This window comes from Phodopus roborovskii, unplaced genomic scaffold (genome assembly GCF_943737965.1).
Source record: "Phodopus roborovskii unplaced genomic scaffold, PHOROB, whole genome shotgun sequence".
NCBI lineage: Eukaryota > Metazoa > Chordata > Mammalia > Rodentia > Cricetidae > Phodopus > Phodopus roborovskii.
In genome coordinates, this window is record NW_026126407.1 from 26,555,619 (window position 1) to 26,570,230 (window position 14,612).

At 41.2% G+C, this 14,612-nt stretch overlaps 1 protein-coding gene and 1 pseudogene across 1 annotated transcript in view; both read left to right on the forward strand.

Moving 5' to 3' along the window:
• Rad50 (RAD50 double strand break repair protein) overlaps positions 1–14,612 on the forward strand; it is a 54,098-nt gene that overhangs the window by 14,639 nt on the left and 24,847 nt on the right. The window contains exons 10-19 of the mRNA XM_051180695.1: positions 648–830; positions 1,905–2,062; positions 2,909–3,084; positions 3,839–4,076; positions 8,175–8,364; positions 9,058–9,184; positions 9,503–9,696; positions 10,865–10,975; positions 13,792–13,884; positions 14,490–14,603. Coding sequence (XP_051036652.1) covers positions 648–830; positions 1,905–2,062; positions 2,909–3,084; positions 3,839–4,076; positions 8,175–8,364; positions 9,058–9,184; positions 9,503–9,696; positions 10,865–10,975; positions 13,792–13,884; positions 14,490–14,603 — 1,584 coding nt within the window. The remainder of the gene's footprint in view (positions 1–647; positions 831–1,904; positions 2,063–2,908; positions 3,085–3,838; positions 4,077–8,174; positions 8,365–9,057; positions 9,185–9,502; positions 9,697–10,864; positions 10,976–13,791; positions 13,885–14,489; positions 14,604–14,612) is intronic.
• On the forward strand, positions 11,764–13,207 carry LOC127219297 (elongation factor 1-gamma-like; annotated as a pseudogene).

Below are 14,612 nucleotides of genomic sequence, written 5' to 3' on the forward strand. Positions count from 1 at the left end.
TTACACGGGGACTTAATAAATACCTAAAGGTTGACTAAGTTACTAATCCTTCTACATGGATGCATTTCTCCTAATTCTTTTTTCTCTTTTTTTAAAGATTGATTTTTAACTATCCATAAATATGTCTGTGTGGGTATGTGCAAGGGAGTTCAGGTGCTGAAAGAGACTAAAGGCATTGGATCTATAGCTGTGAGCTGCCTAATCTAAGTTCTGGCAATTGAACCTAGATCCTCTAGAAAAGGAGTATGTATTCTTAACCATTGAACTATCTCTCCAGCCCCTCCTAATTTTTTTTTTCTAATTTTCATTTCTCCTTTCTGTTTGACCCTTCTAATTTTATTTACTAATTCTCCATTGTTAGAGTTAGTACAGTAACCTGAATAGAGTTTTCCCAAAGCATCTTTAAGTTTATTTCTTTCCTCTTTTGGTAATGAGTAAAAAGTAGTATTTTGATTCACCTAGGAATGATTCTTGGTTTTCATAGCAAAACTGAAGGTATTTTAAAAGAAAGAACAATACATTCCCCAAAAGTGGACAGAGCTGCTTCAAAGTAGGTGATCCTGAGAGGTGATTTCCATTACACTCTGACATTATCCTAATTCTGCCACAGAATATATAAATGTTCATTTGTTTTATCTATTGATTAGGAACGTGAACTAAACAAGGCTGAGAAAAATAGCACTGTAGAAACCCTAAAAGCAGAGGTAATAAGCCTCCAGAACGAGAAAGCTGACCTGGACAGGAACTTGCGGAAGCTGGACCAGGAGATGGAGCAGTTAAATCATCACACAACAACCCGCACACAGATGGAGATGCTGACCAAAGACAAAGTATGATTTTCCTTCTGTGTTTGCTATACTGGTTGGTATTTAAAATAGCTCCTCTTCCATTGTAGTAGACTGTGAAGTATTGATTTGATACTGGGTTTATGTTTAGCGGTTATAAGAACTTAGTATTGAAGATAGGCTTATAAAAATAGATGTTTGAACTTTAAAATTTTGTTTTGCTTTTTAGTTGTTGTCACTATTTGTGAGATAAGCTGTAGCCCTATCCTGTCTTTGCTGGCTTCTGACTCTGTGGACTCAAGTGACTCTCCTGCCTCAGCCTCCTAACTGGGCATATAGCATATGCCATTGCCTATATATATTTTAATAATAGAAAGCCCAGAAATAGAACTTTTGAAAGACCATCCTGGGACCTGGGAGATGTCTTGAAGGTAAAGACACTTGCTACCAAGCCTGCCCACCTGAATTTAATCCTGGAACTCACACAATAGAAGGAAAAAGCTGACTCCAAAGTTGCCCTCTGACCTCCACATGTGTATGCCATGGTCAGAGTATACACACAAAAAAATTTTTAAAGGCAGATATCATTCCTGGTCTTTAAGAAATGTTACATTTTTTTTGCTTGAATTTTTATACTTTTCATTTTTAAACCAGGAACCTTGGTCATTCCAGAATTTATTTATTCAATTGAATTCATTTTTTTAAAGTCTACTTATCATTTAGTGTGTGTTTATGAGCACACACATGCTTCATAGCTCCCTACAGTGGTACACACCTTTAACCCCAGCATTTGAGTGGCAGAGATAGACAGATCTCTGTGAATTGCTGGCCAACCTGATCTACATAATGGGTTCCAGACCAGTTGGGACTACTGCGTGAGACTTTGTCTCAAAAAAGTTAAAGAGAGAGAGAGAATATTTGAAATTGGCTCTCTTCTACCTTCATGTGGGCTTCAGGGGTGAACTCAGGTTGTCAGTCTTTTGTGGCAAATGCTCTGACCTGCTGAGCCATTGCACCAATCCCCAAAATTTATGTTTGTTTATAATAAAATATGGAGATACAGACTTGACTTTTTAAAGTTGATTTTTTTGTTGTTGTTGTTTTATATTTTCATTATAGACTGACAAAGATGAACAAATCAGAAAAATAAAGTCTAGACACAGTGATGAACTGACTTCACTCTTGGGGTATTTTCCTAACAAAAAACAGTTAGAAGACTGGCTTCATTCTAAATCCAAAGAAATCAATCAGACCAGAGACAGACTTGCCAAACTGAAGTGAGTTGCTAAAACATTGCCACTATATAAATCTCCATATTTCATGCTTTTATTTTTAATTGTTTTGAACATTGATTACCATGAAATGATATGTCATATTCAGTTGACTTTTTCCTCTTCTAGCAGTCTAAATAAAATGTAATGGGAGTGGTTGGGACCTCTTGGGTCTCTTAAAACTGTAGGAAAGGATTGGCACCTGAAAGTTGTGTTGTTTAGAGACAGTGCATTGCTCAGACTTTCTCAGGTGTAACCTTAAGTGCTTATTGGGTAAGAGTGCAGTATTTCTCATAAGATTCCTAGGGAGATGGCAGATTTGGCTTCAGCTGTATTAAATTTATGGTGTTTCCTTTTTTGTTTGTTTGAACAGGGTCTCACAATGTAGCCCAGGCTGATTTCCAGCTTGAGACCCTCTAGTCTTAGCTTTGAACTACTGTAATTATAAGGTATAGTGTTTGGTACTTCCTGGAGACCAGATAGGATGAAGGCTAGACTTGGCCCTTAGGTTGCCCAGTGTGATGGAAGCATCTTCTGTAGGCCTTTTAGTACAGTGACTCACAGAGGACAGTACTACATTCCATCTGTTCTGTTGTGTTATTTCCTGCTTGGTTTTAAAGAATATGCTGTATACAACACATTGAATTTCAAGACTGGTGCATCTTAATTTATCTAAACTCTCCAATACATGAGCATTGAGATTTGCTAGGATTAAGAGTTGGAGTACTAAGGCTAGAGAGATGGCTCACAGGTTAAGAGCTCTGTCTGCTCTTCCAGAGGTCCTGAGTTCAATTTCCAGCAACCGCATGTTGGCTCACAACCATCTATATCCTTCATTTGTTTTTATTTTAGCAAAGAACTAGCTTCAGCCGAGCAGAATAAAAGCCATATAAATAATGAGCTGAAGAAAAAGGAAGAACAGTTGTCCAGTTATGAAGATAAGCTGTTTGACGTTTGTGGTAGCCAGGATTTTGAAAGTGATTTAGACAGACTTAAAGAAGAAATTGAAAAGTCCTCAAAACAGCGAGGTAAGTTACAGTTTATATATTATCAAGGCATGGCATGCTGCCTTTTGAAATTTCATTCACAGGTAACTGCTGAGGGTCAGAGGTTTTAAGACTTATTTTTTAAATTATTTTTAGTTGTGTGTTTGTGCATGAGTCGGGTATCTACCAGGGCCAGATCTCCCCTGGAGGTAGAGTTGTAAATGCTTGTGAGCAGTCCAAAGTAGGTGTTAAGGACTAACTGATCATCTGCCAGAGCAGCAAGTGCTCTTAACTGCTGACGTCACCCCTGCAGCCCTAGGATAGGAGATTTTATTTTATTCTACATTTTTTGGTTCTTTGAGACAGGGTTTCCCTGTGTATCCCTGGCTGTCCTAGGGATGAACTCCCTCTGTAGACCATACTCTCTGCCTCCTGAATGCTGGGACTAAAGGCGTGTGCTACTACCACCATTGCCTGACAAGGATAGGAGATTTTAAAACCTTGTTATGGATCCTGGCTTGAGCTCATTCCTGGCTGTGCAGCTCACTGTGAGTTGTGGCTTTTGGACTTGCTGAACCCTTTCTGTGTTTCAGATTTATCTATAAAACAAAAATAAAGCTATATACTATGTAGGATGTTTAAAAAGTAAATAAAATTATGTGTGTAAGAAATGCCTGACATATAGAGCTCAGTAAAATGTTACGCTTTTTATATGATACAAAGAAATTGCAAGAATAATGATTATATGAGAAAATACATGTATGTCTGACTGGAGATTTCTTTATTTTTTAAATAGCCATGCTGGCTGGAGCCACAGCTGTTTACTCCCAGTTCATTACTCAGCTGACAGATGAAAACCAGTCTTGTTGCCCAGTCTGTCAGAGAGTATTTCAGACAGAGGCTGAATTGCAAGAAGTCATCAGTGACTTGCAGTCCAAGCTGAGGCTTGCTCCAGATAAACTCAAGTCAACAGAATCAGAACTAAAGAAAAAAGAAAGGCGCCGTGATGAAATGCTTGGGCTTGTGCCCATGAGGTAAGCCTAAAGTAGCATGGAGTTGGTATTGCCTTTACTAGGTGTATTTCCTGAGACTTGGCTTGAGATATAAGTTGTAATCGGTTTTAGACTGGTCATCGATGGCATTTTCCAAACCCCACAAACAAAATATGAAAAGTTCTTCCAGAAGGTAACCTTTAAGTGTGTGTAGGTATTTTGTCTGCATGTGTGCCTGTGCACCACATGTGTGCCTGGTGCCACAGAAGCCAGGAGAGGGCGTTATTGATCCCCTTGGACTGTAGTTACATATGGTTGTCATATGAGCTGTCATATGAGGGCTGGGAACTAAATCCTGGAAGAGCAGCCAGTGCTCTTACTGCTGAGCCATTTCCCCACCGCACTCTCCAAAACCCAACTTTTTACATTACATTTTAGTTATTTGGTGTGGGTGTGGGCGTTCCATGCCATTCGTGTGGTGGTCAGGGGACAACTTTGGGAAGTCTCTTCAGATTTTCACCTGGGGGCAAAGGGGGGGGGGAGAATCTTAGACTACTAGGCTTGGTGCTAGCACTTTATTCACTAAGCAATCTCGTCATACCCAAAAGACAACTTTAGAGTATGTTTATGTTGTTCCCACTTTTGAAGAAGCACAGATTATTTCTGTTGTTACTGTCTCTTTCATATATACAAGAAATTTAGATATTAGTCTGTTAATAAGTACAATCACATGAAGAAATACATGATTCCTATCCTCGTGTCTCCTAGAACATAGAGTTCAAGACCGATAAGACGTGTACACAGGAGACAAGCTAATCAAGGAGACAAGCTCTCGGAATTAGACAGAAAGCTGGGCTTAATGGAAGTACTTGAAAATAGTTAAGAAGAAAGGAGCCCAGGGGTATAAAAATGAGAAGCATTTTATGAATGTGGCAGGAAAGGGGGTGTAAAGCCTCAAGAAGATTGTGTGATTTAGTTATAAGGGCAACAGGGGAATTAGAACCATGTACAAAGAGGAGAGGCATTTACCCTAGACTGCTATCCAAAAAGTTATCTCAGGTTTGAGGCATGATTTTTATGCTTGGTTACCATAAGTTGGGAAGATAAGGCTATATTATGTTCACACCTAGTGTAACTCTTGCTAGGTGATAAGGAGTCATCCTAAAGTCTTGATTGTGTTTTAGGAAACTTAACCTCTTATTAATAGATCAGAATGAGAAAATCTGTGAAAGCAGAGAAACCAAAATCTGTTTTTCAGGATAATTGCAGAAAAGTTTCAGGAAAATGAGGAAATAAGGAGATTGCTTTATGGCAGCCAGCTTCTAAAGTGGGCCCCATAGTCTCTGTGCTCATGTGTAGTTGCCTCATACTGTGGCAGGATTGGTCTGTGTGAACTGAAATAGGCCAGAATTAGCTTTACCTGGTGATGCATTCCTGTAGTCTCAGCACTGCAGAGGTGGAGGCAGCAAAATTCAGGGTCATCCTCTCCTGCATACCAAGGTCAGTGCCAAATTGGGCTACAAGGGACTTGTCACAGTCAATCAATCAAAAGAAGACAGAAGTGATAGTCTGTCCTTCTGAGATTATGTGACCTAAGGTACTGTGGCTGTCAACCATTCTAGTCTACCATGTCCAAGTAGCTCTAGAGAAGTCTCCATGATGGGGACTGTGGAGACTGTGGGGGACTGGAAGCCTTCCTACTGAATAGTGAGTTTGGAAGCAGAATTTGTAGCAGTTGAGATGACTGTAGTCCTGGTCAAATAGGTGGACTCCGTCTCCCTAAGAGACTGTATCAGAAGCATACCTCCTGACCCTCATATCTGTGAGCAATAACTGGTACTCTTTTTTTTTTTTTTTTAAGCTGCTTGGTTTGGGGATATTTTATTATGCAACAATAGATAACTACTCTGCATCTGGAGAGAGAAAACCAGACTGTTAGAGCCACAGAGGTGATAAGAACATACAGCAGTAGCTTGAGATTGAAAAGGAGGAATAGGGTAATATCTAGAAAAAAAGATCAAATAAAAGATAAAATTTAAAGTTGATAGAAAGTGCACACAGAAAGCATGAAATTGTTTTTATCATACTGAAATATGTCACTGCTGTGCAACTAAGTAACAGTAAGGACTTACCCTCATTCCTCACTGTTCTGTAGGATGACTGTCATCTGGGTCTTGAAGGAAGCAGCAGTAATCCTAAGGTTCTTTTTTGGGCAGAACATTTAGGATGGCTGTTACTGACTGCTGGCTGGGAACCCGGTTGAGAGATGTCATACAGCGTGCTTTCACATGGCCTCTGCATGTGTTCTGGGCTTTGGTCAGCAGAGTGGCTGGGTTACCCAAGTACAATTATCCCAAGAGACAGGAAGCTGATGCTTTGTAAAGTCTCTCTCATTTTTAAAGATTTGCATTTTCATTATTTTTAATTCGGGATACATGTTGAGGGGGCATGTGGATACACCCATAGAGGCCATAGGCATGAACTACCTTGGGAGCTGGAGTTACAGATGTTTGTGAGCCACCCGATGTCAGTGCTGGGAACTGTACTCAAGTTCTCAGCAACATACTCTTAACTGCTAGGCCATCTCTCCAGACCCAGCCAAGTCTCTTACGACTTAGACACAAAAACTGTCACAGTGGTACCTCTGTTGGTGATAGTCACAGCATGCCAGTATTCAAAAAAAAACTACTCAGATCTCTGAGGAGGCAGAGTCAAACTGTTAAGGCTGCTTTTTTGAAACAACGTAGTCCTGGCTGTCCTGGAACTTACTTTGTATACCAGGCTGTTCTCCAACTCACTAGAATTAAAGGCCTGCACCACCACATCTGGCTAAGGCTGACCTTAATGTATATCATTAATGGCCCCTGTTCTGAAGTGGTACCTGTGTGCTAGTATTTCTACCATACATTCTATTACTTAAAATAGAGGCTGAAGCCAGGACAGGTCCCTAGGAGGCACTGAAAGTGGGCCATGTTGCTGATCAGGTTGCTAAGTGAGGACACGTGTGAGAGGAGACTATATCTACTAAAAGCAACCAAAACTCAGAATGCAGGCTGAGCTCCAGATGGCTTTCCAAGCACTGACGGAACACTGTCTTGGAGAAGTGAGGAAGGAAGGGTGAGAGGGAAGTCTCACCCAGAAGAGGAGAAAGCATTCTATAACACATTAATTTTACATAAATCAGCAAGTAAAAGGTCTAATAACCCAGGAAGACTTCTTTTAAATGAGGAAAAGCTGTGCCTAAGATTCTAATTCTGACTCTGCTATATGCCCTTAGAAATGCTACTTAGCACACCCAGGCCATGTTTTCCTCTGTCATCAAAAACAGGTATGGAGCCAGTCCTAGTCTTAGAGACAGTCAAACAAGTTCAAGCAGTGATAGTAAAGAAGATGATGTATTTGTACTTTGAGCCTCTGTAGCACTTGGCTGTGTCTGTCTTCTTCCCTTCCTTTCTGTAATTTAAAGTCTTTTAAGTTTTGAAATGATTTTCTACTTAGAAAAAAGTTAGAAAACTAGTACAGAGACTTCATGTACATTCTTGCGCTGATATCAGCAGTTTATGTGACCACATACAGTTACGGAGACCAGGAGAATAACACAGGCACAGTGCTACTAACTGACTACAAACCACAATGCTATTCCGCCAGTCTTCTCGTCACTGTCTTCAGGATCCCACACTGCATCTTACGCTTTCTCCATAGGCTCCTGCAGTCTGTGTGCATCAGACATTTTGTCTCTTTCTTGGCCTTGAAGCTTTTGATGAGTACAATCAGTCAATTTATAAAGTATCTGTTTGCACCACCCCCATAATAATATTGCAAACAGTTATCAATGGCTACTAGCATCAGTAGGCAGATATTTGAAAAATAGAATATTCACATTCTCATTGTATCCCTCTTAAGAGATATTTTTAAAATACAAAGAAAAAAGTGGGCATTTTACAGTGGAGAAACATGGCTAACATCACTGTAACCAAGTGAATAAAGTGGGCATCACAAATACTAAGACATGTTGATGTCATTGAGCTACTGACCTGGAAAGGGCTAGCTGGTCTTGCTAAAAATACATAGTAACCTCACTTTAATTATGAGGAAATGTCAGCTAGATTGATTTTCATTGTGTTTTTTTTTTTTCTTAAGGCAAAACATAATTGATTTGAAGGAGAAGGAAATACCAGAATTAAGAAACAAACTGCAGAGTGTCAATAGAGACATACAGCGCCTAAAGACTGACATAGAAGAACAGGAAACACTCTTGGGTACAATAATGCCTGAAGAAGAAAGTGCTAAAGTATGCCTGACAGATGTTACAATTATGGAGAGGTTCCAGGTAAGCTTACTGCAGTTTATTTTTATGGTTGTGAGCCTAGCCTTTAACGGCTGAGCTATCCTTCCAGCCCTGCAGTTTAAAGTAGAATAAAATTGGTCTGTGGGGTTTGAATGTGAAATGTGAGTGTATTGAAAAATGGTAGCTGGAGCCTGGTAGTGGTGGCTCACACTTAGGAAGCAGAAGCTGGCAGATCTCTGTGATGTCAAGGCCATTCTGGTCAGCAGAGTGAGTTCCAGGACAGCCAGGAGGTCTACACAGAGAAACTCTTGTCTTGAAAAAACAAAACAAACCAGTAGCTAGTTATGATGGCTCACACCTTTAATTCCAGGACTGGGGAGGCAGAGGCAGGTGAATCTTAAGTTCAGAACCAACCTGGTCTACATAGCAAGTGCCAGGCCAGCCAGAGCTACACAGTGAGACACACACACTCCTCTTTCTTTCTCTGTGTCACACAAACACACACAGAGAGAGAGAGAAAGAGAGAGTAGCTAATTTTCAGGTGCAAACAACTGGTTTGTATACATTCGTAGCCTTAAAATATTTATAAAATATGGAAATTGAGGCATAATTCATTTAGCTTATTTGAAGTACCAAAACTTAATTTCACATTTTATCCTATTAAACATGGCTTTAAACAGGTTTGAATCATGATAACGCAGTAAGTCTCTTAGAAGTAACTGTTCTGTTCTAAAGATGGAGCTGAAAGATGTTGAAAGGAAAATTGCACAGCAGGCAGCTAAGCTGCAGGGGGTAGACTTGGATCGAACTGTCCAGCAGGTTAACCAGGAAAAACAAGAAAAGCAACACAAACTGGATACAGGTAATGTGTCTGTTTGCTCATACCCCACTAGGACTTCAGTGCCCCTCAGCATGCCTTTTGTACCTACTCTGTGGACCAGCTCACAGTACATTCATTCTCTCTCCTTCTCAGTACCATTTCTCTATTTCTTTGCCTTGTGCGACAGACTTGGCGTGGTAGAGGGTCAGAGGCGCTGTGCTCTTTCTTGGTTATAACTGCTCTGTGAGAGTGACTGGGTGGGGATAGTAACCTGGAGCCCACTGGAATTCACTACAAAGGATGACAGCAGTGTTTTCTGCCCCAATCCATAAGCCACTGTATCTGTATGTTTCTTTCCAGTTTCTAGTAAGATTGAGTTGAACCGTAAGCTTATACAGGACCAACAGGAGCAAATTCAACACCTGAAAAGTAAAACAAATGAGCTGAAATCAGAGAAACTGCAGATATCTACGAATTTGCAACGTCGTCAGCAAATGGAGGAGCAGACTGTGGAATTATCCACTGAAGTTCAGTCTTTGTACAGAGAGATAAAGGTAGAAATATGCATACATGCTGTTTTGTAAGTTATTCCAGACACAAAATTCTCTTTATAGGTGTTAAGAGACGTGACTACAGTTATTGTGAGACTCACGTAAAAGTCTTATGATAATTCTTCATGTGATTTTGAGTGACAAGAATGGGTATTAAGTGAAGATTTGGGAAGAAAGAGTTGGGTCATGTAATGAAGAACCAAGTGTCTGGTTAGGTAGTGAATTTCATGTTATCAGATGGATAACTACATAATGAATTCTTGTCACCAAGTGTTGTATCTGTGTCAGACACCTATGTGTTGGCACTGCTCCCATTCAGTCCCACATGTGGTATGAGACTGCTTGCCGGTACAGTGAGTGGGCATGGGGTGCCACAGGCACTGACATGCATATGCTGGCTTTATATCAGTGAATCGAAGCAAAGGTTCGATTTTACTCCAGGTTTTCAGGGTTTCATAATTACAGCACTCCTAAAGTAACCACCTCACAAGTTACCCAGTCTATTTAGCAGTATTGCTATAAATGTTCCTTATTTCTTAAATAATTTTGGGTAAAGTAATTTGGGCTTACAATACAAAATAGTATTGCCTTGCACTAGTCTAGGTTAGACTTTTGTGACCTTGAACAAGATGTTTGTAGTCAGTAATTTGTACTGGCCTGTCCTTGGGGTTCTGACAGGATACACCCTCAGTTGTAGCCACTAAGAACACCACCTGTGCATATTCACTATGTTCCCTTTTAAAAAGGGGCCTGGCATACCTCCCATCCTCTCTCTCTGTCCATGTCCTATCACCACCCCCATTCCTCTTTCCTCTCTCCTGCTGCTCCTGTCCCTGGAGGTCAGTCTCCCCCCTCCCCTTTCCTATGATCCTTTTCCCCTAATTAAAAAAAAAAAAAAAAAAAAAAAAAAAAAAAAACCCTCTGCTTGAACTCTGTCAAATGGCATCTTTCTCTTGTGAACTGCTTTCTTAAATTACAACACAAGTTACTGTTTGTTTGCTTCTCTGAAATCTATGAATGAAAATAATGATGCCATCTTCAGGGGCCCTGTCTAGAGTTGCAAATAAGTTAACATTAAATCCTGACAACTGTGGCATGTTTTACTTAAGGCTGAAATAAGGTAATAGAGTGTTAATGTGATTGGTCTGGCTTTGTGTGTGTGTGTGTTCAGGATGCTAAAGAGCAAATAAATCCTTTGGAGACAGCACTGGAAAAGTTCCAGCAGGAAAAAGAAGAATTAATCCACAGAAAACATACAAGCAACAAAATGGCTCAGGATAAAGTAAGTTCTTGTTTATGTTTCCCTTACCCAATGCCTGTGTTACGCATTTATAGCACTATTATTTAACATAAATCAAATAACTTGATAAGATAAGGTCTGTGGTACTATTTTTGTCTTTGCAGTGCTGGACATTAAACTCAGGCCCTTGTGGATCCTAGAGTAGCATTCTTTCACCAAGCTACATCCCTAGCCCTCATGACATTGCATGTGTGTATGTGAGAAGGGGGTACATATTTCAGGTATGCATGCCCATGCATGTGTAAACAGACCAGAGCTGGAGGTCTTCCTCTGTCGCTCTCCAGCTTGTCTACTTGAGGCACTCTTACTGAACCAGAGTCTCACTGGCACTGCCTGATGAGCTTCCAGGGTCTGCTGTCCCCGCCCAGTGCTGAGGTTATAGGCACATACAACCATGCCCAGTTGTTTTTGTTTGTTTGCTTGTTTTCACGTGATTGCTGGGAATTTGAAGTCAGGTCCTCAGGCTATTATAGCAAGTACTCTTACCCACTGAGACATGCTTAATTTTGGTTTTGAACAGTTCTTGAGTAAAGAGTAAATATTTTTGTCTCTTAGGCCAGGAGGTGGTGGTGTACACCTTTAATCCCAGCACTGGGAAGGCAAAGGCAGGCAGATCTCACTGAGTTCAAGGCCAGCCTGGTCTACAGAGCTAGTTCCAGGATAGCTTAGGCTATTACACAGAGAAACCCTGTCTAGAAAAAAAAAAAAATAAAACCAACAACAACAAAAAAAAAACATAAATTAAGAATTGAGACTAGCGAGCCCCAACAGCCCCACCCCCTTTCTCTGCGGAATCAACATGGCGGCTGGGACCCTGTACACATATCCTGAAAACTGGAGAGCCTTCAAGGCCCTCATCACTGCTCAGTACAGTGGGGCTCAGGTCCGCATGCTCTCCGCACCACCCCACTTCCACTTTGACCAAACCAACCGCACCCCTGAGTTTCTCAGAAAATTTCCTGCTGGCAAGGTCCCAGCATTTGAGGGTGATGATGGATTCTGTGTGTTTGAGAGCAATGCCATCGCCTATTACGTAAGCAACGAGGATCTTCGTGGAAGTACTCCAGAGGCAGCAGCTCAGGTGGTACAGTGGGTGAGCTTTGCTGACAGTGACATCGTTCCTCCAGCCAGCACCTGGGTATTCCCCACTTTGGGCATCATGCACCACAACAAACAGGCCACTGAAAATGCAAAAGAGGTGAGGTGAATCCTGGGGCTGCTGGACGCTCATTTGAAGACAAGGACTTTTTTGGTGGGTGAGCGAGTGACACTGGCTGATATCACAGTTGTCTGCACCCTTCTGTGGCTCTACAAACAGGTCTTAGAGCCTTCTTTTCGCCAGGGCTTCCCCAATACCAACCGATGGTCCCTTACCTGCATTAACCAGCCCCAGTTCAGGGCAGTCTTGGGGGAGGTGAAGCTGTGTGAGAAGATGGCCCAATTTGATGCTAAGAAGTTTGCAGAGAGCCAGCCTAAAAAAGATACTCCAAGTAAAGAAAAGGGTTCACGAGAAGAGAAACAGAAGCCCCAGGCTGAGCGGAAAGAAGAAAAAAAGGCAGCTGCCCCAGCTCCTGAGGAGGAGATGGACGAGTGTGAGCAGGCTCTAGCTGCTGAGCCCAAGGTCAAGGACCCCTTCGCTCACCTGCCCAAGAGTACCTTTGTGTTGGATGAGTTTAAGCGAAAGTACTCCAATGAGGACACACTCTCTGTGGCGCTGCCATATTTTTGGGAGCACTTTGATAAGGATGGCTGGTCTCTGTGGTATGCTGAGTACCGTTTCCCTGAAGAGTTCACCCAGACCTTCATGAGTTGCAACCTTATCACTGGAATGTTTCAGCGATTGGACAAACTGAGGAAGAATGCCTTTGCTAGTGTCATCCTCTTTGGAACCAACAACAGCAGCTCCATATCTGGCGTTTGGGTCTTCCAAGGCCAAGAGCTTGCCTTTCCGCTGAGTCCAGACTGGCAGGTGGACTATGAATCATATACATGGCGGAAACTGGATCCTGGTAGCGAGGAGACCCAGACGCTGGTTCGAGAGTACTTTTCCTGGGAGGGGGCCTTCCAGCATGTGGGCAAAGCTGTTAATCAAGGCAAGATCTTCAAGTGAACATGTCTTGCCATCGCCTAGCTGCCTGCACCTACCCTTCAAGGGAGATGGGGGTTATTAAAGGAAACTGAACATTGGAAAAAAAAAAAAAAGAATTGAGACTAGCTACTCAAAACAAATAAATAAAATTGAGACTAATCCATTCCCTTTGATAAGAGATTATCTGACCTAAGATTTGATAGTGGTGGAACACTTGGTTTCAATTTTTTTTAAGTAAATTTTATTCTTTGATAATTTCTGTATCATGTAATCATTTTGATCATATTTACCTTCTCATTCCTCCCACTAAGATTAATCCTAGGTCCATACCTTCCCGTCTCTCTTCAAACTTCATGTCCTGCTTTTCTTTTCTTTGTGACTCATACCAAGTGCAGTTTACACCAGTCATGTGCTGATGCGTGTGGGTCAGGTCAGGTATAGCTGACCTGCCAGGGCCACACCCTGAAAGGAAACCAACTGTCTCTGGTTTCTTCTAAACCGGCCTTCTCATAGGCTCTCCGCTGATGCCCTAGTCCCATCCTGGTGATTTTTTAAAATTTATTTACTTGTTTGTTTTCTTGAGGCAGAGTCTCAGTATGTAGCCCTGGCACAAGATTACAGACATATGCCACTATAGCCAGGTCATCTATGGTAAAATTCTTTTGGTTTTGAGTATATGTATGTAAATTTAATAAATGTTTTCCCACAGATCAGTGATATCAAAGAGAAGGTTAAAAATATTCATGGTTACATGAAAGAAATAGAAAATTATATTCAAGATGGAAAAGATGACTATAAGAAGGTAATTTTTTTAAATTTATTAATTTATTTTTTACATTCTAATCCCAGTTACTCCTCTTCCTTCTACTGTTTCCCCCACCCCAACCTCCCATCTGCCCCATGAAGAGAGTAAGGCCTCCCCTAAGAAGTCTATTAATAGTAGTCTATCGCATCATCTCCTTGAGGCAGGACCAAGTCGTATCCAGTCCCATCCTGTTCCCCCCCCCCCCCATATTTACAACCTAGGCTGAGCAAGGAATCTCTCCATATAGAATAGGCTCCACTAAGTCAATTTGTGCATTAGTGTTAGACCTTGGATACACTGCCAGTGGCCTCATATATTGTCCCAGTCACACCACTGTCACTTACATTAAGGGAGTCTAGTTCGTTCTTATGCAGGTTCCCCATTGGTCAGACCTGAGTCAGTGATCTCTCATTAGCTCAGGTCAGCTGATTCTGTGGGTTTCCCCGTCATGGTCTTGACTCCTTTGTTCATGTTATCGCTCCTCCCTCACTTTGTACTCCAGGAGTTCTCCTCAATGGTTAGTTGTAAAGAAGGTAATCGAAAACAAAATTACTTGTTTATTTTATTTTCATGCACTTAATGATTTTTTTTTTCTTTTTTAGCAAAAGGAAACTGAACTTAATGAAGTTGTGGCTCAACTAAATGAATGTGACAAACACAAAGAAAAAATAAATAAGGAAATGGGAACCATGAGGCAAGATATTGACACACAAAAGGTAGGGCTT